The sequence below is a fragment of the Myotis yumanensis genome, unplaced genomic scaffold (assembly GCF_028538775.1).
Source record: "Myotis yumanensis isolate MYYU_CA2020_CCGP unplaced genomic scaffold, mMyoYum1.0.hap1 SCAF_5, whole genome shotgun sequence".
Classification (NCBI taxonomy): Eukaryota; Metazoa; Chordata; class Mammalia; order Chiroptera; family Vespertilionidae; genus Myotis; species Myotis yumanensis.
The window spans coordinates 81,285,684-81,312,958 of NW_027223756.1; the positions used below are offsets into that span (position 1 = coordinate 81,285,684).

The 27,275-nt window shown below is 48.0% G+C and overlaps 1 protein-coding gene and 1 pseudogene across 1 annotated transcript in view; one reads left to right on the forward strand and one right to left on the reverse strand.

Annotated features, from left to right (window-relative positions):
• The first annotated feature begins 19,408 nt into the window (after positions 1–19,408).
• Positions 19,409–27,275, forward strand: part of ADGRE1 (adhesion G protein-coupled receptor E1) — a 56,288-nt gene continuing 48,421 nt past the window's right edge. The window contains exons 1-2 of the mRNA XM_070413904.1: positions 19,409–19,480; positions 20,397–20,429. Coding sequence (XP_070270005.1) covers positions 19,450–19,480; positions 20,397–20,429 — 64 coding nt within the window. The 5' untranslated portion in view covers positions 19,409–19,449. The remainder of the gene's footprint in view (positions 19,481–20,396; positions 20,430–27,275) is intronic.
• Positions 25,428–26,731, reverse strand: LOC139009789 (periphilin-1-like; annotated as a pseudogene).

Sequence of the window (27,275 nt, forward strand, 5' to 3'; positions counted from 1 at the left end):
CAATATTAACTGTGATAAATCATGTTGATAGCATGTACCTTGGATGCATGTGATGAAAATGGCACTTTCCCTCTGTGGTCTTCCTCCCAAGCACCTGTAACCCAATCTAACAATGAGGGAAACGTCAAACCCCAACTGAGGAGCATTCTACAAAATACTTGACCTACAAGATTGTTGAAGTCATCAAAAGCAAGGATAGTTTGAGGAATTATCATACCCCAGAGGAGACTAAGGAAACAGAACAATCAAATGTAATGGGGATTTCCCAGAACAGAAGATGACACTGGGTAAAACTAAGGAAAGCTAAATAAACTATAGACTTTACTTAATGATCATATATCAAGATTGGTCTGTTCATTGTAACAAATTTGCCATATTAAGGTAAGATGTTAGTGATAGGAGAATCTGGGTATTGGTACATGGGAACTCTCTAAACTATATGATCAATTTTCCTGTAAATCTAAGACTTTTCTAAAAAGAAGTCTATTAAAATATTGAATTATTATTCAATGTTTATATTATGATGATTATTTATATTGTTCACAAAGTAGACCTTGTGTACTGAGACTATGACATTTTTAAAAATATATTTTTATTGATTTCAAAGAGGAAGGGAGAGAGAAACACCATTGAAAGAGAGAATTATTGATCGGCTGCCTCCTGCACACCCCCTACTGGGGATCGAGCCTGCACCTGGGCAAGTGCCCTGACCAGGAATCAAACCATGACCTCCTGGTTCATAGGTCGATGCTCAACCACTGAGCCATGCTGGCCGGGCAAGCCTATAACATTTTGTTTTTCCCAGTTAGCAGTTGCCTGTCTTCTGTTCACATAAATCTCTCAATGTAATCAAACACTTGGAGTAATTCACCAGCTGTATTTGTTTTTCAACTTCAAGCACCACTCCTTGTCCTCTTCAGTCCCCCTCAGTCAGTGCCCTGACCACTCCTGCTACATGGGAGTGTGAGAAGGCTTTTTTAGCTGGGCATCTTGCTTCCCTGACGAAATTAGAAAGGGTGGCTTCAAAAACAGCTTAGTCAGTAAAATAAAATAAAATAGGTTTAAAGAAAAATATCAAACAATAATACGGCTGAACTAAGTTTGAGAAACTTATACTCCCTTTGTTCCATTCTCCTCTTATTTTTATTGCTCAGAATTATACTTTTTGTTTTGACTCTTCCCTTCTGGCCATGAGACCTATGAACAGTGAGTGCTGGAGTGGTAAAACTTGGCAGCCTCAATCCATCTCCCAGCCCCAGACACCTGACAGTGTCCGTCCATCAACTTGACATTATGAATCAAACACCTTGAAATTCAAGCAGGAAGTGTGTCATTTGAGGAAGAGTATGACATACCCAGTCTCGCCTCACTACCCTCTTTCCTGGCTCAGCCTATGTGATTGGCATCCAGAGCCTACTAATAAAAGAGCCTGTGTACCATTTTTCCATTGTTCCAGGTATCTCCCTGTGTAAGAAACTATTCCCAAATGCAGTGGCTGAATACAGCAGCCATTATATTCTAACTAGAGGCCCAGTGCACAAAATTCATGCATGAGACAGGGGAGTCCCTCAGCCCAGCCTGCACCCTCTCTAATCTGGGACCCCTCGGGGGATGTCTGCCTGCCTGCCTGCCTGATCACCCCCTAACCACTCCCCTGCTGGCCTGGTCATCCACAACGGCCCTCCCCTGCTGTGACCTGCCTCCTCTGCGGGAGGCGGCGGAGATGTCAGGACTGGCCTCCTCCTCCCCATGCAGAGCCACAAGAACCCCAGACCTCACTGTGCAGAGAGGTTACTGGGCCCCGCCTCCGCTGTGTGTGCGGCCATCTTGTGGCGGCCATCTTGTGGCAACATCGCATGCGAGGGCATGAGGACCACCTAGGCCAGTGGTTCTCAACCTTCCTAATGCCGTGACCCTTTAATACAGTTCCTCATGTTGTCGTGACCCCAATTTCATTGTTACAAATTGAACATAATTAAAGCATAGTAATTAATCACAAAACAATATGTAATTATATATGTGTTTTCCGATGGTCTTAGGCGACCCCTGTGAAAGGGTCATTCAACCCCCAAAGGGGTCGCAACCCACAGGTTGAGAACCGCTGACCTAGGCTTTTATTAGTATAGATTCTATGGTATTCAATTGCATGGTTCTGTGGGTCAGCAATGCGGGCAGAGCTGGGTGAGTCTTCTGTTCTACATGGTGCTGACAGGGATCACTCAGGAGCATTCAGCTAGCAGGTGTGCTGGTCCAGAGCGCCCCCCTCCCCCCACTCATGTCGGGGCCTCTCTGTGAATGCCTGGAAGGCTGGGCTCTTCTCAGGTCCCCCCACTGAAGCTCCAGCATGCGGCCTGTCCAACTTGGTAACCTCCCACTGGTCAGACTTCATACATGGAAGCTTAGATCTCCAAGCCTGAGGGTTCCAGCAAATAAATGGAAGCTGATGATGTTTTGACACCCAGCCTCAGAAGTCACAGTGTCACTCCCTCCAGACTTTATCGAATGAAGCAGTCCCCGCCCATCCAGATTCAAGTGGAAAAACAGAGACACTGCCCACCCCCATCTCAATGGGAAAACTAAGAATTCGTGATCTTGTTTTAAACCACCCGTCTTCCATCTAGAGAGCTCTTATCTGCCACCTAGCTTGTCCCTTTAAGCAAGGAGAAAGAAGTTTTCCATCCCTGTGTTGACAAAGAGAAAAACAAAACCCGCCCTTACTCAGAGAACACGTTGCTCTGTAACCTGCTTCTGCCCCAGGCACCAAGGCCACCCTTTGGCACAAGCCAGAGCTGGGAGAGCCCCCGGATGCCAGGTCATCACACGGGACATTGTTGCAACTGACTCTCCCCTCCTGCCCCATCTCAGTCCCTGACCTTTTGACTTGGAGTCACCCTTCCTCACTGTCCTCTCAACCCTGCTCAGCCCAACCTCCCACTCTCTGTCTCAGGCCCGAATAGATTCTCTCACTGGGGGACCATGGATACCTTTGCCATGAGGTGGCCCACTGTCTGTATGAGAATGCAGGTTCCCTTGCAGCTGCTGGGGATGCCCTCGGATTCTCCCTCCTGCAGCCAGCTCTCCTGGCAAGCTGGAGCGAATGGCTGCAGAGGGAAGGCTGTTATCACAGTAAACCCAGAGGGGCAGGCGTGGCTCTTGCAGAAAACACACTTCATTCATGCAGAACCGGCCAAGTTGAAAAGATCGTGGGTTCATCCAATCCCTTTCTCCTCTGATTTTATCAAACTCAAGAGGGACTGACATTCATTAGAAACGGTTTTTCAGGTAAAACAGGGAGAGAAGGAAGGCCCTGGACTCCACAGTCACAATGATGTTACAATTATTTACAAGGTGCCACATTCCCCGCCAGTCCCGCAGACACCCTCGCTCTCACAGAAACACTCCCTGAGACTCAGCAAGTTTCCCACCAGCAGACAAGGGCAGGAGTTTCTCTTCCGGAGGTCAGGATGCTCAAAGACCCCACGTTCCTATACAACGCCAACAGGAGACGTTAGCAGGCTTTGGTTCTGTGCTGTCCGATTACACTGGCCATTCGCCTCATGGGGCTGCTTAAATGAAAAGTAATTAAAATTTAACATCTGGTCTCTCTGTCCCATTGGACACATTTCAAGTGTCAGTAGCAACGCCGTGGCTGGCGGCTCCTGAACTGGGCCACACGGAGAGCGGATTCTCCATCCTACAGAAAGTTCTACGGGACCGTCCGCTTCTCTCAGCAAGCTCACAAAACCTCTGATTTCTCATTTTGGAGAAATAGGAAAATGAAGTCAGGATGACTCAATATGATCTATCGCCTCTACTGGAAAAAAACACACCAAATCCTAGTTTGTTTCTGTAGTGACACTGTCCGTGTTTCCTGCTCAGCACCCATCCCCTTCTTTTGGCAAAAGCACCGCGATTTTCCTTCTGGGAGCCCCCCCTGTCCTACTCACTCCTCACTTACTGTTGTGGGTCAGGTGGGTCTGACCCCCATCCAGCCCCAGGGCCAGGCCTACCACCAGAACTTTCCTTCCCCTTGGCTGTGGTGAGCGCTTCAGTCATGTGCCCAATAGGAGTAAACGTTTGAACTTTGGCTGGAATTGGTGGGAAGGGGTGTCTACCTCCTGGTTGCCAAGGAGGCGGGTTAAGGACAGGAGCTGCTGGCAGCCATCACACGTTACCCAGGAGGGAGTCGGCCTGCCACTGTCTGCATCGCAGGAGAAAGCAGAGCAGGGAGAGGGGAAGAGAGGGTCCTGGTGACACTGTGGACTTCTTGGACCCAGCCCCTGACCTTTCCAGTCACATGACGCTGTTACTATGAACACCTTGGTGCTAATGATCCTTCCAAACACTCCTGCTGAGGCCTGTGCGACCTGGGCTTCTGTCACTCACAACCACAAGAACCCTGATTAGTCTATGCTCTGAGCATGGCCGTCCATTTACACAGGAAAAGGGGGCTATGTTTTCTCTACGACATTTCTGTTCTCACACTGTTAAGATGCACTGCATGTTAAGATGCACTGCATGTGCTAGGAAGGCACCAATTCCAGATGCCCTGCTCCTGCCTGGCTTGTATCTCCCTGACCCCAGGGAGCCCGCTCCTAGGCTTGGCTACACCGAGCAGATTCTGTTCCCCGAGAACTGGATGTGAAACATTCTGATGGAGTTGGTGGAGTCATGTCCGGGGGAGCCCTAGACTGAAAGACACGTAGTTCCGCGGCGGAGAGCCCTGAGGTTGCTCTGCTTGCACCTACCTGAGGCCTGTGTCCTCTGCACAAACCACCTTCGATTTGAGCTGGTTCAGGCAGGTGTCTGTTCCTGACGAGCAAATATGCCCGGCGAAGAGACTATCAGAAGTCTGCAAGGTGTTTAATTTGGACCAGCCAATGCCATTTTTAGGAATTGATTTCCAGAAAATAATCAAAGTATGTAAACAAAGATTTGGGGGTTTCCTCTGTTTTGTTTGTTTGCTTTTTTTTTCATTTTGATTTTTGGTGATGTACGTGGCACTTACCGTGAGGTACTACCAGCCCCCTCCTCTCTCATAGGAAATAGTCAAATGGTGATGTTTATATCAAAACAGTATGAAACCTCTAATTGAGTTTAGGTTCTGGGACTACCAAGCAAGGAATTTCACGAACTCTTGATAATTATTGGGTGAACAGCACTCTTGGAAGGAGGGTTTTACCCACCGCCCTTCCATTCCCCACTCCAACCACCGCACCATGATTTGGGAGGAAGGATGCAGTAGCAGAGCCTCTGGAGTTCAAATCTCTGCTCCACCACTTACTAGGTGTGTAATTTGGGGAAAGTTGCAGGACCTACCTAGGCCTCAGTTTCCCCTCCTAGAAAATGGAGGTGACAAATGCATATACAGCAGGAAGTTGCCAGAGGCTCTGATGAGCTGATGCAGAGAAAGGTCCCAGCACAGTGCAGGCATATAGCCAGGGCTCCACAAACAATACTACTGTCACTTGACAATCGGGGGATGGGACAGGAAACAGAATTCCTATATGATCCTGTAATTCCATGACTGGATTTATACCCAAAAGAATTAAAAACAGAGACTCAAGCACATATTTGTGCTTAGAGGGGTAAGTTCATATTTATACTGTTGAGAAGGCACAGAGACATACTGTGGGTGGAGGGGGCTCTCCCCAGAGCCCTTTGCTTTGGTCTGAAGGCTCTTCCAATGTCTTTAATCTCTTTCAGGGGCCTCCATGTGGGGTGTTGAGTCAGTACCCTGTATCTTCTGGGATAGAAATATTTGATCCCAAGGAATGCTCTCTAATGGTGGAAATTCCTTCCTTCCTCCCTCCCTCCCTCCCTTCTTCCCTCCCTCCCTCCCTTCTTCCCTCCCTCCCTTCCTTCCTTCCTTCCTTCCTTCCTTCCTTCCTTCCTTCCTTCCTTCCTCCCTTCCAGAATAGTTTATGGATTTTTAGGGAGGGAGAGGGAAAGAGAAACCAGGATGAGAGAGTGCAAAATCAATTGGTTGCCTCCTGCACAATGCCCTCTACTGGGGATCAAGCCCGAAACCCTGACAAGTGCCCTTGACCAGAAATCAAACCAGCAACCTCCTGGTGCACCAGACGACGCCCAACCAACGGAGCCGCACAGCCAGATATCTAAATGGTGGAATTTCCATGAAGTAAAATGGGACAGATGTTTTTCTTTTTAACACCAGTTTATTGAGGTGTGACTGACATATAAAACATACATATTGAATGTACACATCGTGATGAGTTTGGGGATAAGTATTTTCTTGTGAAACCATCACCACCAAGGCCATAGACATAGTCATCACCTCCCACACTTCCCTCCTGCGGTGGATTTTCATGGAGGGCCCCATCAGGTGTTATGAGGACTAGAGACTCAGAGGCAAGCCTGTCCTTCCAGACACAGCACTCTCTGTTTCCCTGATGTTTGAGACTGGGGCTTGGGGTTCCTGGAGATCTTTCCCCATTGTGTCTCCAAGGCACCAATCTGAAGCTGTATGCTGCCCTCTCGTGGCCACCACTGATTTGGCATCAGCACCTGCAGCATTCTGTTCCTGAAAAGACCAGAATGTGAGGGGAGGCTTGAAGTCAAGCTTTTTGAGGTTTAAGGTGAAGAAGATGGGGAGCCATGGAATCGGTGGGCGTTGGCATAGCATTCTCCAACTTTCATGGTGTAAATAAACCCGCCATGGCTGATTTCAAGTCATTGGCATCATCACCGCTTATCTCCAGTCTCTGCTTCACTTGGGAAAAGCACAGCTAAGAGCAGATAGCCAGGGCAGCAGCTGAATCCTTAGGATAGCCAGAGGGCCTCATTAATTTGCATCCCCCTTCCTGTCCTGGCCCCACTCCACCCTCCCTTTCCCCCAAGCAGTAAGGGGCAGGAGAAAAAGCTGAGTAAAGATGCGGCCTCAGCTTGAGTTTACTTCCCATTAGCTCCATGGAGAAAAACAATGCAGAATAGCAGGCCAGAGGGTGTCTCGATGGCGGTAGGTGGTCACTACTGATCCGGTGGCCAGGGAAGACCTCTCTGACCTGAGTGATGAAGGGAATGCGTCAAGGAAACCTGGGGAGGAAAAATGTGTGCGTCAGGCGAGGGGTCAGCAAGCAGTTGTTCGTCAGTAGCCCGTAGTTTGTAGACGAGAAATATCTTTGTCCAAAGGAATGACTCTCTGGCAATGAAGTCAGACATTGGACAGGTTTCCTTTTTAGTCATTTTTAAAACCACTTTATTGAAGTCTGAGGAATGAGCTTGGTGAGATCAAGAAATGGTAATAAGCCCTGGCTGGTGTTTCCCAGTGGTTAGAGCATCGGCCTGTGCACTGAAGGGTCTCTGGTTCGATTCCCAGTCAAGGGCACCGGGGTTGTGGGTTTGCTCCCCATCCCACATTGGGGTGTGTTTGGAAGGCAACCAGTTGATGTATCTCTCTCACATCGATGTTTCTCTCCCCCTCCCTCCCTCCCTCCCTCCCTCCACTCTCTCTGAAAAGCAATGGAAAAAATATCCTCAGGTAAGGATTAGCAACAACAACAAAAATAGTAATAAGGTCAGAGTGGCCGAAGTAGAGAGAGCAAGGAGAGAGGTATAAAGTGAGATGGGTAGGGATGGGCCATGGTGAAAACTATCATTTTCTAGCCCTAAGGGGAATCCGGTGTTTCTGTACATAGTTGTGTTCTGTGCAAAGGTGCCTGGCTGAGGGCACAAGTGGGGACTGCAACTCATCCTGAGCTAAGCCATACACTTTGGGGTTGGGGCTGCATGGTGCAGGGGCACCTTTTTCTAGTTCTCACAGACTTTGTGTAGTTCAACAGCGGCTGCCATTGGAAGCTGTTGGAGGTGTTACCAGAATGGGGACCTGGCCCTTAGCAGGTCTGCCTAGAACCAGCCAGTAGTGTGTGGGTTCTTTTATTATTATTATTACTAGAGGCCTGGTGCATGGATTCGTGCACATTGAAAGAAAATTAATTAGAAGAAATATTTTAGAGGCCAAGGAAGGACCAGGGGAGGGCTCCAGGGCGTGTACAGCCCATCTTGCCCAGTCCTGATCAACTGGATCCCAGCAGCAAGCTAACCTACCTAGCTGAGTGTCTGCCCCCTGGTGGTCAGTGCATGTCATAGTGACTGGTAGAACAGTCGAATGGTTGGACACTTAAAATATAGGCTTTTATATATATAGATTACTAGAGGCCCCGTGCATGAAATTTTTGCACGGGGGGGGGGGGTCCCCCTCAGCCCAGCCTGCACCCTCTCTAATCTGGGACCCCTCAGGGGATGTCCAACTGCTGGTTTAGGCCCAATCCTGCAGGACATCCCTCTTGCAATCTGGAACCGCTGGATCCTAACTGCTCACCTGCCTGCCTGCCTGATTGCCCCTAACCACTATGCCTGCCTACCTGATTGCCCCTAACTGCTCTCCCCTGCCAACCTGATCACCCATAACAACCTCTGCCTCGGCCCCTGCCACGGTGGCTTTGTCCGGAAGGACGTCCGGTCTAATTAGCATATTACCCTTTTATTAATATAGATTATTATTGGATTTAGTTATTTATTTGTTTATGTTAATCCTCACCCGAAGATATTTTCCCATTGATCTTTTTTAAAAAAATTCTTCATTGTTGAAAGTATTACATATGTCTCATTTTTTCCCCATTGACCTCTCCCCAGCCATTCCCACTGCCCAGCACAAGCCCTCACCCCCCAACTGTCTGTGTCCATGGATTATGCTTATTTGCATACATACAAGTCCTTTGGTTGACTATTATTTTTTGTTAACCCTCGCCTGAGGATATTTTTTCCATTGATTTTTAGAGATAGTGAAAGAGAGGGGAAGAAAGAGAGGAGAGAGAGAGAGAGAGAGAGAGAGAGAGAGAGAAATATCAAAGTGAGAGAGACATATCAATCAATTGGCTGCCTCCCACATGCACCCAAACGGGGGCTGGGGAGCAAACCGACAACCCAAGTATGTGCCCTTGACTGGAAATAAAACCCATGGCCCTTTGGCGTGGGAGCCGACACTAACCACTGAGTATACTGACCAGGGCTAGTGTGTGGGTTCTTGACTTTGTGCAGGAAAAATTTCACAACAGGAGTCTGGTGACTATGAGGGAACAGTTATTAAAGCTGGGACAGTAAAACACGGAAGGGCTTAGCACAGAAGAAGCAACAGGAGAGCCTAGGCTGGGCTGTCCTCGCTCTCTGGGAAGTCAGAGAAAAGGAGGCCTGGGCAACAGGTTCAGGGTTAGCCTGGGCTGAGCTGCCATTGCCCGTTGCTCCCCTGGTTGCAAGCCTCCAGGGTCCTTTAGAGTTTAGGAGATGCAGGCCTGTGGGGGAAGAAATGGGGGAGGAAAAGGGGAAATAGAATGGTAGGAGCTACTCCCCAGAGGAAAGCATGCGCTGGGTCCTCTGTCCTGAGGCTTTATCGCTCCCTTGCAGGTGGGAATCTTGGGGAGTCTCAGGGGAGGGTTTCAACAGAATATTCATCAGTTTTCTAGGTGTGCTCCTTCAGGGTCATGGTCTCCACTGATTGGTCAGTGTCAGGGCAGGGGGTTGTCAGTCATTGCAGCTGGTCCTGGTCTCGCCCACCTGGTTTTGCTGTTTTTATGGGTCTGGAGTGAAATACCCTGAGGCCTAGATGTTCTCTCTCAGAAGGTGACCTTCTGTATCTGCTGTAAATTGCTCGGCCAGTTTGCTCAGCTATCTGCCTCAGTTTCCCTATTCCACCTGTCCCGGCTTGCTAGCCTGTCTCAGAGGATTTAAAATATCTTTGTTTTTAAATAAACTGACGAACAAAATAGATCCAGAGACATGGAAGCATGCAACAGACCGATGAATCTCAGAGGGAAAGGGGTGGGGGCGAGAAGAGATTAACCAAAGAATCTGTAAGTATATATACATAACCCACGGACACACACAATAGTGCGGTGAGGGCCTGGGAAGGGGGCGGGAGCAGGGTGCAGGGGGTTACTGAGGGGGAAAGAGGGGACTTCTGTAACGCTTTCAACAATAAAGATAATTTTTAAAAATAAAATAACTGCTATTTTCCTATTATGCTAAAATATACATAACATAAACTTTACCCTTTCTGCTGCTTTTGCGTTACAGTTCAGCAGCAGTAAGTGATTCACATGCCGTGCAGCCATCCCCACCATCCGTCTCCAGAACTTGGGCATCTTCCCAAACTGAAACTCTGTGCCCATTAAACACTCACTCTCCCTCCCTCTCCTCCAGCCCTGGCTCCCACCATCCACGCTCTGTCTCTGTGGATCTGACTCCTCCAGGGACCTCACACAGGGCCTCTTCCATTTCATGTCCTTATTTTGTTTATCCATCATGGACACTTGACTTGGGTTGTGTCCACCCTTTGGCTATTGTGAATAATGCGGCTTTGAACACTGGTGTGCAGATTTCTGTTTGAGTTCCTGTTTTCCATTCCTTTGGGTATGTACCCAGAAATGGGGTTTCGAGATCATATGATATCTCTCTATTTAATTTCCTGAGGAACATACTGTTTTCCACAGTGGCTGCACCATTTTACAACCCCATCAGCAATGCACAGGGGTTCCAATTTCTCCACATCCTCACCAATACTTGCTGTTTTCTAGCTGTTGTTTTAATAACTGCTGACCCAATCGGTATGCAGTGACATCTCACGGTGGCTTTGACATGCATTTCCCTAACGATTAGTGATGTTTAGCACCTTTTCGTGGATCATAGGCTTTTGTGAGAAGATTCAGAGTCTAGAGCAGTGGTTCTCAACCTTGGCTGCACATTAGAATCACCTGGGAATCTTTTTAAATTCCTGATTTCTGGGCCTCATCCTCTGGAAATCTTTGTTACTAATGTTGTGGCCTCACCCCATAACAAAGAAACAGAATTTCCAGAGGATGAGGCCCAGAAATTAGGATTTTAAAAAGATTCCCAGGTGATTCTAATGTGCAGCCAAGGTTGAGAACCACTGGTCTAGAGTGAAAGTGGTTGACTTGGAATTAGTAGCAGGTGTCTGATGTGTGGTTTCCAGGGATGATCTTTGAAAACTGGGAGCGGAATCTTTATACTTAAGGGTGCCAGTCCGTTCTCTGTCTCCCTCACGCCCCATGATGTTTAAAACAAAGCAAGCGGCACTGATGTTTGCAATTTCTTTCCGACCATGTGTCTCATCTCAAGAGCTTTAATCCACCTCGGGTCTCCCTCCCTTGTGGCCCTTTCTCTGCAAGAAAGATAAAAAGTAATAGAATTGGAAAGCTTTCGCTTTCTCCGTTGTCTATAACCTTGACAACAGTGGCGCCCAAGGATGGGGCCACCTTTTTCATCCTCTTGCACTCAGAACCTAGGAAAGGCTCTTGTTTCCTCCGCCCGTTCTTGCTGGTCCAGCTTGTTGCAGGCTGCGGTCTTTCTGAAGCCGCCTTCTAGGCACCTGTCACCCCCATGTCCCGGTCCCTGGGCTGCCATCATTCTCCTGCTTGCTTTTCTCTCCACCTCCTGGTCTTTTCCAAGCGATTGTGTGACCCTCTCTCTGGTCCTGCCTCCGTCTTTAGATGCCCTGCTTTAGAACGGCCTCTTTCTGCAAACCCTCTGGGTGTTTTAGCTGGGATGGGTAGTGCTAGCTGCTGTAACAATCAAGCTTCCCAAAAGCTTAAACGACAGACGCTTATTTCTTATGCACTCAGTCGTGCAACATGAGTGCTCCTGGTTGGATGGCTCTCTCGGGTAGCTTTCTCTCTGTCACCCTCTAGACCATTGGTTCTCAACCTGTGGGTCACGACCCCTTTGGGGGTCGAATGACCCTTTCACAGGGGTCGCCTAAGACCATCGGAAAACACGTATGTAATTACATATTGTTTTTATGATTAATCACTATGCTTTAATTATGTTCAATTTGTAACAGTGAAATTGGGGGTCACCACAACATGAGGAACTGTATTAAAGGGTCGAGGCATTAGGAAGGTTGAGAACCACTGCTCTACACCTTCCCAGATGTCCTCTGTGCAGAGAGAAAGGGGAGGTTTGGAAGACGGGCAGTATGCTTCATGGGTGGTATTGGGCATGAGCCTGCCACTTCTACTTTTTGCCCCGTTGGCTGGCTCTCGGCCACATGGCCACACGGATGGATGCACAGGGGCTGGGAAGTGAACGGCCGCTGCGGACTTCCGAGCAGAGGGGACAGCCTGTGAGCAGCCACGAGTCTCTGCCCACTGAGAGGTCGGGTCCACACCACAGCTGCCATTCCTCCAAGTGTGCTCTTCACACGGTCTCTCTCAGCACATTTCTGGGTCTAGATCGGAGGTAGATTAAGGATGGTTGTCTGCTGACTAGGGAGAGGTTGCCAAGTTGGGGGCCAGGGGAGGAAAGAAGCTTAACCAGAGTGTGGTTAACAGGCATTTTGTTGCCATTGGTGAGTGGGGACAGCAGTTCAGCTAATCGCTTAGGCAAAGAATGGGAGTGTGACTGAGCTTGTTGTAGGTACACAAGGGGGCATCTGTGAGTCTTAGATACACGGGGAACAGGACTCACCGGCTCAACCATTGTAAAGCACACAACTCAGTGGCATTTAGTACGTTCACCATGTGGTGCAACCACCACCTCTATCTTCTAGTTCCAGGATATTCCCGTCACCCCAAAGGAACCCTCATGTCCACTAACAGTCTCTCCCCACCGCCCTGCCCCTGAAAACCACTAAAATCAGCTTTCTGTCGATAGAGATTCACCTATTCTGGATATTTTATATGTTGACTCATACAATACGTGGCCTTTGTGTCTGGCTTCCTCACTGAGCATCATGTTTTCAAGGTTCATCCAGGTTGTACAGAGCGTCAGTGCTTCACTCCTTTTCACGGCTGAGGAATACTCCAAGGTGCGCACGTGCCACGTTCTGTTTATCCATTCATCCATTGATGGATATTTGGGCTCTTTCTACTTTTTAGCTATTGGGAATAGTGCTTCTATGAATGGTTTTTACATTTTTAAATGGTGGAAGGAAATCAAAAGGAGAATAATATTTCCTGACACGTAAAAAGTGTATGAAATTCGTATTTTGGTGTCCGCAGAGCAAGTTTTATTGGCACACAGCCACTCCCATTCATACGGTTCCTTCCTCTATGGCTGCTTTCACACTGTACCCACAGAATTGCCACAAAGACCCGATGTCCTGCAGAGTCAAAAACATTTACAGAAAATGTTGCTGACCCTTGTGCTAAGGGATTGCAAGGCTGGTTTCCAGCCGCCTCCTTTTCAAGTTCTGCTTGGACGACAATAATAACGCTTTCTTATTGACTTTTATGGTTATGCTCTTCCAGATTTGGTGGCTGTAACCTAATTGAGAGAGAGCCCCATTGTGATACCCTGACAATAGATGGATGTGTTTGTATGTATTCGTATGTAGTATATTGGAATTGGGACTGTAGCTGATGAACCGTTCCTGTGCCCTTGTCCCTCTGCTAAGCACTTTCGTGGGTCACTTCATGTAGTCCTCACGGTATTTATGCAAAGTAAACATGTCGTTTTCAGTAAACGAGAAAACGGGATCATAGAGGCCTCACATCCCAAGGTCACATGTGAAGTGGTTGGAGCTGGAATGTGAACGTAATGGGCTGAATGTGTCCCCCCCGAATGCATAGTTGAAGCTCTCACCCCCAGGACCTCAGAATGTGATTGTATTTGGAGACTCGACTGTTAAAGGGGTCGTCAAGATAATGAGGTCATTTGGAGGGCCCTAATCCAATATGACCCATATCCCTTTAAGAAGAGGAGCTCGGGACATGGGCACTCACAGAGGGACGACCATGTGAGGGCGGAGGAGAAGATGGCCCTCTACACGCCAAGGAGAGAGGCCTCGGGAGAAACCAACCCTGCTGACACCTGGATCTTGGACTCCCAGCCTCCAGAGCGGTGAGACAATACATGTCTGTTGTTTAAGCCACCGAGACGGTGGTATGTGGTGTGGCAGCCCCGGCGAACAAATCCCAATGCAACTAGTCCTCTAAGCCAGTCCTCCAAGCTCACAGAATAGCATATTGTCCCTTATTCGGACTGTATGCCGAGGCCCTCTCCTTCCAGAACCTTCCTCTTCCTCAGAGGCTTAGGCCTGAAAGCCCATTATCTTTCTTCTCTAGATTCTCCGAGACCCACTTCCCTCAAATTCTGGTGCCTGTTGCGGGGGCTGTGTTTGCAGAGCAAATCTGATGAGTTCGTTTCCTCTAGAAGCTTCTGCACTTGCACATCCTCTTCTGGGTCTCCGTCTGAGGGCCAGGCCCACAGTTCCTCCAGCTGCTCCTGCTGCCCCTGGCGAGATGCAGCGACAAGGAAAGGCATTGGGTATTCGGGGCGCTGAGTTTCTGCAGAAATGAGCCGAGGGGGAGTGTGTGCAGCTCTGCCTGCCCACGCAGGGCCCGCCGACCATCGCCAAGCAAACCATTGCACGCGCTGCGCGGGCTGCACAGACGCAGAGCTCGCCAGGCGCTGCCCATTGAAGAGGAAGGGTTTCCAAGAAACATTTCTTATCGGCCAGGGTGCCCTTGGGAAACGGCACCGGTCTTGTTATTTCCTTTTATTTTTAAGGAAGTGTACATTTAGATGGGTTTCTTAGCTTTTTTTAAAAAAGACCAGCTCTCTGATCAAACCTAAGAAGTCACACTTCCGTGGAGAAACTCAGAATGCGTGTAACTCGCTCCCTCGGTAGCGCATGAAACCACCGGGTCCCTCAGCGCGCAGTACAGTGGGCAGAGTGGTGGGCACTCTTTATTCGGAGCCAACCTTACCGACGTCGTCAGAGTGGTTTTGGGCCGCTTCCTTTCAGAGTGCAACACGCCCCCTAAGTCTCCTCGACCCCTCTGTGGTCCGTCCCTCCCTCACCCCTGGCCCCGCGCAACCACTGGGACTGGCGGCTGGTTTCCTCTGGACTTCAGCCCAGGCGCCTTCCCCCTACCCCGCTACGTGGACTTGCTTTGTATCTTTCCGCTGCAAGAAGTCATAGCCGCGAGGATGACCCTGCTGCGCGCTGTGAGGCCTCCTGGGGCGTCCTGGAACCTGGGGCTGGTCCTACCGAGCCCCCCCTGGCGTAACCATGACCCCAGGAGGAGGAAGCCGCCCTGACCCCCCTCAGTGACCGCCTCCCTCCCAGGACCCCCGCCCTTCTCCCCGGCAGGGGCCCAGCTGCTGCTCTTCTCCGCCCCCTCAAATCCTTGGTCTTCTTTCTTGGATGCAGGAGATTCATCAGTTTCTCTTTCTTTCTTCTTCCTCACTTGTTTTTCCATTTTCTAGGATACAACAGCCAACATGATTCCTCCCCTGTCCCCAGGATGTTCCCAGTCTTTGGGAGGAAACACATTCCAACAAGTATAGATCATCCTGAGTGTTGGTGTGGGAGGAGCGCAGAGGAGGTCCCTAACCTGGAGTGGGGGTCAAGGAAGGCTTCCTGGGGGAGGTGGTATTTATGTGGGAGAGATGCACAGGATTTAAGGTGCGTACCCATGACAGACTGGGGGTCCAGAAACAGCTAAGTGTTTAATGGCTGGGAGGGGTTCTTAGGCCACACCCCCTCCAGCCATAGGGATTCTTGCACACAGGGTTAATTGCGGGAGGATGCTTAGCAGAAAGGAGTGAGGGAAGCAGAGTAGGATAGAGGCCAGAGCTCAGCCTCGCTTCACGGGCAGCCCTGCAGCATGAATAACACCATGGAGTTGATCTCCCCTTGGGGTGAGGGCTGGCCTCTTGCCCCTTTGTGACCATCTGCTATTGGCTGTGTTCAGGTCTGAGGGCTCATGCAGCCATTGGACTGGAGGGCCGTTCTCTGGGGGAGGGAAAGCTGTGAGCTGTGAGCAGGGAACACTCCAGCTGTGGAGATGGGTGCTCCAGCTGTAACAGGTGGCTGGACAGGGCATTAACAGTGCCCACCGAGGGGCTACAGTTAGACTAGGATGACTGGGGTCTCTGGCAGGGGGTGGGGAGCAATGAGACCAGAGGAGGAGACCAGTGTAAGACCTGGCAGGGTCTTGATGTATGCATGAGCCTGCACTTCATCCCCAGGTAATAGGGAGCCATGGGAGGACTTAGAACATAGGAGGGACATGGTCAAGTTGGGAAGGGCTGCCCTGGAATTCCCCCACGTTCAGTGTGCGGATACGTGATGTCTCTGGGGCTCCTCCAGGCTGACTTCTTCAATCTGGAGCGCCCCTAGATTTCCCCTTTGCCGGGACAGTCACAGGGGGTTAGGCTTCTGCAAGCAGCTGTGCGTTTCCTCCAGTCCGTGCTTCCCCTTCTTCTCCCCTCGTCCCTGCAGAATCGCAGCTGCCCAGATTGTATAGCCTGGGTCACCACCTCTGGGTTTGAAGGGTAATGGTACTTGTGTCCTCACTCACCAGGCCTCCAGCCCCCATCTGTGGCGGGGGAAACCCCTCCACCTCAAGCTGTCCACATCCGAATCCCAGAGCCTGTGAATATGTGACCTGCCAGGCGAAAGGGACTTTGCAGAGGAGGTGAAGTTAAGGGGCTTGAGATGGGGACATTATTCTGGACCCTCCCTGTGAGTCTAATGTGATGACACGTGTCTTCTTAAGAGGGAAGTTGAGGGAGAGAGAAAGAATGACAGAAAGAGGATGAGAAAGATTAATTGAGGCATCTTATCTATCTAATGAGAGAGAGACAGAGAGAATGAGAAAGATTAATCAAGATAGCTACAATCTATCTAATGAGAGAGAGGGTTTAATTGGCTGGAAGGTGATTCAGGACTGACTTGGAAGATGACAGAGGGAGCCTTGAGCCCAGGAATGTGGGCGCCTCTAAAAGCTGGAAAAGACACAGAATGGATTCTCCTCTCGAGCCTCCAAAAGGAATGCCGCCCCCTGACATCTTGACTCCAGCCTCAAAAGACCCATTTGGGGCTCTGAGCTCATAACATCATGAATTTGTGCTGTTTCAAGCCTCTACGCTGGTGGCTCATTTAGCACAGTGGGTGCTAATAATGACAATCATAACTTCTATTACTGAGCATTTAATTTGTGCGGGGAAGGGTTTTATGACCTTTATCGCATTGAGCCTCAAACCCTATGAGATCATTATGACCCTCATTTTACCGACGCGGACCATTGCTTGTGGTGTGTTGGTTACGCCTTGCTGTGTAACAGTTACTCTAAAAACTCAACAGCTTTACAGGACACATTGTTTCTTCTCCTGTAGTTTCTGAGGGTCAGGCAGGTGGCGGTGGCTTGGCTGGATGCTTGTGGATCGGAGGTGACCGTCAGCTGCTGTCTGGAGTCCTTGTTTCCCACACGTGAGCTCCCCGTAGCGCTGTGTGCCTTTCCAACATGGTGACCGGCTCTCCTTCCCTCCACTACGTGAGTGACCCTGAAAAGAGAGAGCAAGGGGGGAGCCACAAGGACTCTTCTGACCTCAGTGGTGTCCGATGCCATAATCTCAGATGATATACGATGTCCCATCCTCCTTACCCTGTTCATTAGAGGCAAGTCTTAAGTCCAGTGCACACTCAAGGAAAGAGGGTTTAGGCTCCCCCTCTTGAAGGGAGGAGGACAAAGCGTTTGTGGACATGTGTTAAAATGACCCAGCTGGTCTGTCTGCCTCCTGGGCCCACACTCCTGGATGCCCTGAGCAGGATTATAGATGACAATACAAGCCCCAGCAGCCCCTCCCAGATGGCAGTATTACCTCATGTTCTGTGTTCCCCCTACAGTGACCCTCAGAAACAGAGCTTATGTTATGCCCATTCTCCAGATGAAGAAACCAAGGTCCAGAGAGGTAAGCCACCACCCAAGGTCACTTGGGGAATATCTTGCAGAGTCAGGATTTGACCCCGGGTCTGTCACCATAATAGCCAACACGTGGGGCCTTTCCTGTGTGTCACACACACCCAGTCTTCGGATGCTCATGTCAGCCCCATGAAGTAGGTTTTACTATCATCAGGCCCATTTCACAGATGGGAATGTTGAGGCACTCAGAGACTGAGAACTTTCCCAGGACCCCACATGACAAGCAAATGGTAGAGATGGGATTTGAACCCCACCCCTGGGGATGTGCCATCTGGTTCCAGAGTCTGCGCTTATCGTCCAGAACCTCTCTTAGACACCAGGCAGCTCTGTTTAGCCTCTTCTTGGTGCAGTTTGCCATGTTTTCACACTGGCTCTTAACTGCAGCTTCTGGGGGCAGGACCCCTGGATGCACAAACAGGGGACCACTATGCATCTGATCTAGTGGCCATAACTCCGAGATGGGTGTTTTTTTGCAGAGAGCAAAAGGGAGAAGGCAAGAACCGGCAGCACATTTTCTTCCAGGGAATTTGGGGCGGTTTCTGCACTTCGTTTTTAGCTCGTGGAGGATGCTCTTGGTGCCTCTCCACACCCTCAGCGCACAGGAGACTGGCCTCTGTCTCTGGAGCCTGTTCGGTCTCCCTGGAGACCAGGCCCGAGGTGTCCTGGGCTGACACAAGGCTCAATGCGTGACTGACAGTAGCTGGTGGATAAATACCCCAGCTCCCTCGCCCTCAGTTGGGATAACGCTGCAGAGTGGGCTCTATGCCGCCTTCAAGAGGCGCCCAATGAGGTTAAGCCCAGGTTGTCACGTGTATGTGGCTTGTTAACACCCTTTGTGGATTGGATCCACACGACCTCCCCCCACCCCCTGAATTTCCAGAGAAACTACTTTCACTAGAATCCTTGCTTGGGCATCTGCTGCTGGGGGACCCTTACGAAGGCACGCCTAGACCTCCACAGGAATGAGATTGTGTGTGTGTGTTGAGTTGGGGCCGGGAAGGGGTGGGCGTGCTGCTGTGCACCGTGGCGATGGCAGTGATGTGATCAGATACAGTGGAGAGCTGAGGAAGGTGAAATAATCAAATCTCTAAACTTGGCAGAGGGCCCTGGATTCGAATCTCAGGTCCTCAGGCAGTCTTGGACCTGGCACATCTCCTCTCCAAAGCCTTCCTTTTCCATTTTTTTGGTAAAATAGGTGGAGTTGAAATTCCTACTTTGCGATGCTGACGCGACGATGTTGTTAAATTTCGTTAGCCATGTGTCTAGCGCAGGGCCTGGTACGTGATAACGGAGTGCAGAGGCCCTGGAGCTTGGGGCTTGCTTCTTTGGGGGCAGGTGGCCGAAGCTCATTTAGTATCGGCTGCAATAAAACAAGGTGATAAGAAACGGGAGACAGATGTTGGTTGGGAAGAAAAAAAGAACAGGGGGGAAGCTGAGAGAGAGAGAGAGAGAGAGAGAACGAACATAGCGGCCCACTAGCCAGACCAACTTCTCTTCTCCGTGGAGAAAGGAGAATTTGAGAGTTTGCACACTGTCTGCATGAGTGGCAGCAACTCAGCAAAAAAACGGTCCATGGGGCACTGGCAGTAATTGAGCAACTCCTGCTCCGCCCCCTCCTCCCCTTCCCCCAACATCCTCTGTTTCATTGGAAAGCCCGAGGATGCAGAGAAGGTCCTCCTCTTTGAATGGCAGGAGCAGCACGATGTGGACCTTCAGCCTGCTCCTCTTCTGGGGTGAGTGTGTGTTACATTCTGTCGAACTCAGAAGGCTTTTCTGGGGAGGCTCAGCCACAGCCTGACCCACAGGGAGGTTGACCTGCTGGGAGGCAAGGGGGCCAGGCTGTACCCCGGCCTCTGTCAGTCATTGCTTCTAGGCCAGTGAAACAGCTGGGGGATGGCCATGCCAACCTGGTAAAGTGGATGGGTGGGGGGGGGGGGGGATCTAAGAGTGGCTACCTGCCCACCCCTCCTGACCTGGCAAAGCGTGAAGATCTCATGAGCTGATGTAGGCAGCTCCCCAGGAAGACCCTGCGTTTTCCTTGTCACATACGCACTCCTCCTGCTTTCATCACTTGCCCCAGAAATAGTTGGTTTGCCTAGTGGTTAGAGCAGTGATGGCGAACCTTTTGAGCTCGGCGTGTCAGCATTTTGAAAAACTCTAACTTAACTCTGGTGCTGTGTCACATATATAAATTTTTTGGTATTTGCAACCATAGTAAAACAAAGACTTATATTTTTGATATTTATTTTATATATTTAAATGCCATTTAACAAAGAAAAATCAACCAAAAAAATGAGTTCGCGTGTCACCTCTGACACTCGTGTCATAGGTTCACCATCACTGGACTAGAGCATCAGACTGCGGACTGAAGGGTCCCGGGTTGGATTCTGGTCAAGGGCACATGCCCAGGTTGTGGGCTCGATCCCCAGTAGAAGGTGTAAAGGAGGCAGCCGATGGATGATTCTCTCTCATCATTGGTGTTTCTGTCTCTCTCCTCTCTCCCTTCCTCTCTAAAATCAATAAAAATATATTAACAAAAGAAAGAAAGAAATCGTTGGCACTTAGGGAAACATGGGGACTGGCTGGGTGACAGGGTGCGTGCCGGCCAGATCTCAGGTGCATCTAATGACCTCTTTCCTCTGTTTGCAGGTTGGCAGCCTTGGTCAACACAGGCGGATTTTGGTAAGAGACTCCCCCTGATTGAAGGCAGTTGGACCTTGGATAAGTGCTTCCGTCCCTCAGTTTTGCCATCTGATTAATGGGTGCTGTATGACCCTCTGTGGTGGGATAGTTGTGAGGATTCAGCCCCATGTGGAGCTGTTAAGAGGGGACTCTGGAGTCACACTTGTGGGTTTGAATCTTGGTCCCAGTGTCATTGCCATGGGGACCTCGGGTGTTTTAGTAAATTCCAGGGGCTTTAATTTCCATGAAAATGAAGGTAAGAGGAGTGACTCCCACAGAGGTTATTTATTTATTTATTCATTTAAACCAAGTTGCTTTATTTTGCACTTTTAAAATTCACAAAAAGATTCACAATATCTGCTTTCCCCCTTTGATCGCCAAGGCTTTATAAGACAGTGAAAATCTGATCACATCAATTGGGCATACTCACAATGGACAATATACAAACACATTTTTTAATGCAGAACATTTTGCAAAATACACACTGGTACACATCAGAATTAATCTCTCTTAAAATTAGACTTTAAAGTTTAAAATTAAAAAACACACAGACAGATTTAACACAGACAAACCTACCAGAATAATGCTGGTGGCAAGCTTATTATAAACTGCTTTAAATGTTTAAATGTTATCTATTGAACCTACATTTAAATGCAGTTGTGAATAAAAGTCCTATAATTGAATGAATTTCAAGAAAGTGAACAACTCTTTTGCCTCCATGGTAGCTTCTCAAGTTTATTTTTTATTTATTTATTTTTAAATAAATCTTTATTGTTCAGATTATTACAGATGTTCCTCTTTTTCCCCCCAATAGCTCCCCTCCACCTGGTTCCCGCCCCACCCCATGCCTTTATCCCCCGCCACTGTCCTCATCCATAGGTGTAAGATTTTTGTCCAATCTCTTCCAGCACCCTTCACACCCGCTTCCCCCTGAGAATTGTCAGTCCACTCCCTTTCTAAGCCCCTGCTTCTATTATATTCACCAGATTATTCTGTTCATCAGATTTTTTTTACTGACTTAATTTTTAGATTCACTTGTTGATAGATATATATTTGTTGTTCCTTTGTTGTTCATAATTTTTATCTTTGCCTTTTTCTTCTTCCTCTTCTTAAAGAATACCCTTCAGCATTTCATATAATCCTGGTTTGGTGATGATGAACTCCTTTAGCTTTTTCTTGTCTGTGAAGCTCTTTATCTGACCTTCAATTCTACATGATAGCTTTGCTGGGTAGAGTAATCTTGGTTGCAGGTTCTTGCTATTCATCACTTTGAATATTTCTTGCCACTCCCTTCTGGCCTGCATGGGTTCTGTTTGAGAAATCAGCTGACAGTCATATGGGTACTCCCTTGTAGGTAACTAACTGTTTTTCTCTTGCTGCTTTTAAGATTCTTTCTTTGTCTTTTGCTCTTGGCATTTTAATTATGATGTGTCTTGGTTTTCTCTTATTGGGGGTTCTCTTTGGATTTCTCTTATTGGGGCTTCTCTTGCTTCCTGGACTTGTAAGTCTATTTCTTTCATCAGGTAGGGGAAGTTTTCTGTCATTATTTCTTCTAATAGGCTTTTAATATCTTGCTCTCTCTCTTCTTCTGGCACCCCCATAATTTGGATCTTGGTATGTTTGAAGTTGTCCCAGAGGCTCCTTACACTATCTTCATATTTTTGGATTCTTTTTTCTTTTTACTTTTCCGGATGGGTGTTTTTTGCTTCTTCGTATTTCAAATCTTTGACTTGATTCTTGGGATCCTCTAGTCTTCTGTTGGATCTCTGTATATTATTCTTTATTTCAGTCAGTGTATGCTTGATTTCTGACTGGTCCTTTTCCATTTTTTTGGCATTCTCATTAAGATCTTTGAAGGTCTCACTAAGTTCCTCAGAGATTTGTAGAAGATTCTTGAGTAACCTTATAACTGTGGTTTTGAACTCCAGACCCAGTAATCTGCTTTCCTCCATTTCTTCCATTTGTGACATGTTTCTTCATCTCCGCATCTTGGCCACTTCCCTGTGTTGACAGAGTGGCTTTGTGTGGTAGGTGTCCCACTGGGCCCAGTGGCTCAGCCTCCCCAATCACCTGAGGTGGACACTCTTGGTGAACCCCTCCGTGGGCTGGGTGCACAGTCCAGTTGTAGTTAAGCCTTGAATGCTGTTGGTATCCCTGGGAGGAAATGACCTCCAGGCCAATTGGCTGTGAGGACCTGCTGTGTCTATAGTGGAAGAACTGCTGTGCTGGAGACACCCTTATGGGGCAGGATTTGCTTCAGTGGGGCTTTGGTGCTCTCTGAGTCTGCCTCTTGAGTGTGTCACTTATGGATGTGAGGAGTTGAAATCTGGTATCTGACCACTGGGTACACTGGCTTCTGGATCTCCAAGGAGGTGCAAATTCAACCACTGTGTGAGTCCGCCCAACAGGAGCTACCACAAGATCTGCAGATTTCTCCTCTTTGTTTGGGGTTTGGAAATTTTGGAGCTCTCTGACTCAGCTGCAGTTTGTTAGGTTAGGCTGCAAAAAGGCAGGTGATTCATTTGTGCCACTGCGCACAGCTTGGGTGGGGCGGGGTCTCAGAGAATCACCGGGGCGGGGCAAACAGTGATGGCTGTTGTCAGCAGTCTCCGAAACTCCACTCATCTCCACATCTCACTGTCTCCGTCTCAGTGTCTCTGCGTCCCCGAGTCCGGTGCCCCCACAGTAACAATGATCCCTGAGAGCAGTTCTGTAAGAAAGCCACCCTCGCTTTCCGACCCAATGCCAGACAGTCTGGTTTCTCCCTGTAGGAGTCTGGGTCCCTAGAGACTCGCTGGAAACGAGATCAGTACAGTTGGGAGCTTGTATCTCCCTTCCCACGCACCCAGGAGCAGCCCGGTTCGCACACCTCCATACCTCTGCTCTTGGCGCCTCCGCACCTCCTACCCAGCCTCAATGCGCTTTTTTCCTTCTAGTTGTAGAACTTCCACTCAGCCAGCTTTCCCGTGGTTCTGGATGATCACTGTTTTGTCTTTTCGTTGTAGTTTTAATGTGGTTGTGGGGAGCGGCACGTATAGGTATATACCCTATGCCACCATCTTGGTTGTTCCTCAAGTTTATTCTTTAAATTGTGACATCCTGACTAAAGAAAATGGACCCTGGACCTATAAAACATAAGGAGAAGAAACCCATGGGACAGAGGAGAAACAAAATCAGTACATTTACTCTTTCTAAGGTGGTTGTAACAAACAAAATCATTGCTCACATCTATATATATAAAAGGCTACTATGCAAAGTGTCCCCTCAGTTCGACCATTTGCTATGATGCGCGCTGACCACAAGGGGGCGGCGAGGAGGGAAGGAAGGCCCCGGCGGGCAGCCAGAAGGCCCCAATTGGCCCTGATCACTGGCCAGGCCTAGGGACCCTACCTGTGCATGAATTTCATGCACCAGGCCTCTAGTGAATAAAGAATACCAGAGATAATATGTGGGGTTGAGTTTTGGCTATGTACAACATCTAAATGGCAAAAATAACAATTCAAGTTGGTCTTATATAGGAGACGTAAGAAAATAATTGTTGCCTTCAATTCAATTTTAAATTTGTGGAATGGCATAATACATTTTTTGAGGTACCTATTCCAGGATCTGCTAAAATTATTTATACTGCTATTTCCATATTTAATAAAATGTTTATCTATTCTGGGTAGCTGTTAAGATAGTATCAATAAAGGCCACTAAAAATGATGCCAGAATTCAGGTGAGAAGAGAGTGGAAATGGGAAGAGGATGGGAGGATAATGATATTGGGTAGTAATAACAAACATAATTTTGAAGGTTTCCTAACTAATGCCACAAAATTATATATTTTGGCTAAATGCCACCGGACAGCTGGAAGTGATCAGGAAATGAGTGGAATATCCTAATCGTCCCAGTTAGATTCCTCACTAACCTGTTATTTGGATGGCTAGCTCATGAGGGATGGTTTACACAGACTGCTGGGTGAAAGAACACTTCACAAAAAAATCTGTTTTCTAAGTAAAGGAACCTAAATTAATGTCTGTGCGAGGCTTACTACATATTCTGCTTTGTTTCTTCCAAGAACACTTTTGAAGAATCCCTTAGAAAAGCAGCAAAACAAAGAACTTTTCAAACTACAAAGAGATTAACCAAGACATAATCAGTAAATAGTTTAATCATGGATATGTTATCAGTCTTCTCTCTAAAGATAGGGAATATGGGCCAATGGCAAAAAAAAATGTAGCTCTACTACTACCTCAAATTCTAAATTTTTCTCTTTCAATTAGAAATTTAAAAAGAAATTTCAGCTTTAAAATGGACCTCATCTTTCACCTCAAATTACTACATATGATGTCGTTTAAGACACACACAAGAATTTCTGGATTATTTTAATAGAAGACATTAATTTAGGTTCCTTTACTTAGAAAACAGGATTTTATTGTGAGGTGTCTTTTAAGAGATTTAAGTGCTCTAGGTACTGCCATGAGAATTTATACTCAAAAAAGACCAAGGCACTCAGTTTATTTGGATCTTATACTTAAACATATTAAAACTTACAAAGCCTAAGATAAGGAAGCAACAAGTCAATAAGATCACAACTTAAAATTCTTACATTTTCACATGGTATCAGTGACTATGAAATGCAAAAAATCTTATAAATGTTTAAGTGGGATCATCTCTAAAAATGACTCTAGTGTGACCAAACAAATGACCACATACTATGGAAGACTATAGCACATGAATGAGTACAGAAAGCTGTTCTCCAGAACTTGAAACATTACTTGACCCATCAAAGATAAGTAGTTAATTAGAAGGCTCTACACGTAGATAAAACAAATTCTAATTAAAATATCTTAAGACTATTTTAGATGTTTATTTGATCTTGGAACTGTGGTCAACATCATGAAGTACTTGTCTTCATCAAAAAAAAATCCATATTTTAAGGATTTACACAATCAGGGGGGCGAGCAGGGGCGGGGTCTAGTACTTTTTTTTTTTTTTTGCCTGAGCGAGTAAATTTTTAAAAAGGCTCCTCAAAGTCTTGACTAGTGGTGTCATATTCTGCAATGAAATGCTTGAGTTCTTCAACATACCGCTCACCTATTTCATGTAAATTCTGTCTCAATGCAAACTGTATGGACTTTTCTAATGAAGAATCTTTTCCAATCGGCATTTTCCCAACCATCCCGAAAGTTTCACAGTCTTGTCGGTAAACCTGTTCAATCTCTCTCTCTTTTTTTAAAAAAAATATTTTTATTGATTTCAGAGAGGAAGGGAACGCAGGAGAGAGAAACATCAATGATGAGAGAGAATCGTTGATTGGCTGCCTCCTGCATACCCCCTACTGGGGATCGAGCTGCAACCCGGGCATGTGCCCTTGATTGGAATCGAACCTAGGACCCTTCAATCCATAGGCTGACCCTCTATCCACTGAGCCAAACCAGCTGGGGCAATCTCTTTGGTTTTTGATGCCATTGCTTTGGAGCGGCCGTTTAGCTGACTGTCTTCAAATAATCCTATGCCTTCTGCTGCGTTTGACTCAGGTTCTTCTGACTGGTCGGTGAACAGTGATGCTGTGGATCCTGCCTCAACCTTAGGAACTCCAAGTACATTCCTTTCATCTGCCTTCTCTCGCTTCCCAGTAGCCCCCTTGCCCGCAGCCTCCACAGGCTCCTTTTGAGTTAGCTGACCGGGTTTGTCTCACATCTTCGATGAAGGAGCTGCTGCAAAACTTGAGGGGGAAGTGCCTCTTGATGTTTTCACAGACCGAGCAGGTCTCTCTTGGCTTTCCTTCATGCTTCCGTGTGCAGCGAGCAGCAGCACGCACGGGTTTTCCGGGTTGAGACTGATGGAAAGAGTAAGTTTTGCTTCTTTCTGGAGAGAAGCTTCTACTACGGACACTGGAGCCAGGTCTGCTGTGTGCAGGGTCCTTTCTGTCAGTGGGCGATTCTCTTAAACACGGAGTTTCTCTTTTATGAAGAGACAGGTTTCTGACACCAGGGAAGTGTGGAAACTTTTTCTTCTAAAGCCATCTCTCATGTCCCTGTATTCAGGCTGTTGGTGTCCAGAATGATCGTCTCTTGCCCACTGGTAGTGAGACGCATCTCCTCTGTGAGGTGGACCACTTCTTCCATCATGAGAAGAACTGTGGCCCTCCTCCCAGTCTCGGTAGCCAGCATGACTGGCATATCTACTGTAGCTTCCTTCAATGGCCTGCCTAGCAGTGCTGGTTTCTTTGTCACGATATTAACTGCTCCCTGATAGCCGTCACTGGGGTGATTTCGAGGAGGTGCTCTCATAGTCATGTTGTTCCTCAGACCACATTGCATCTCTTCTGTGAGCCCATCTTGGGCGGTAACCAAGGATAATGGGGCCATGAGCATGGTCGTTTTGGCTGGTCACAAGTCTCACTGTAAGATACCAGCTTCAGAAAAGGCTCTGGGCTCCAGGCTGCTGCCACGCAGGCTCCCATGGAGTGGTTAGAGGCCTGGTCTGGTCTGTGTGCTTTTTCCAAACTCCACTATGTCTGTTCACCCTCAAATGCAGAGGCATGACTGCTGCCCATTTCAAATGCAGTGCAAGACTCCAAGTCCCGCCATGGAAAATGCCCGCCTGCTTGCGGCCACCCCTGTGAGCCGTCCCTTGCCCCCGTCTCTTCCCACAAAGGGAAACCACGCTCACTCAATCCCACAGAGTTTTGATGAAGATAAAAGAAAGTAAGATAGAGGCAATGCTGAAAATGGGATATAGTAAGTGCTCAATTAAATTAGCCCTTCCCCACCTCCTCCTCTTCTCCTTGTCCTCTCCTCCTCTCTCTCCAGTTCCATTTCCTCCTCAGAGAAACATGAATTATCTGGTTCTTATTGTC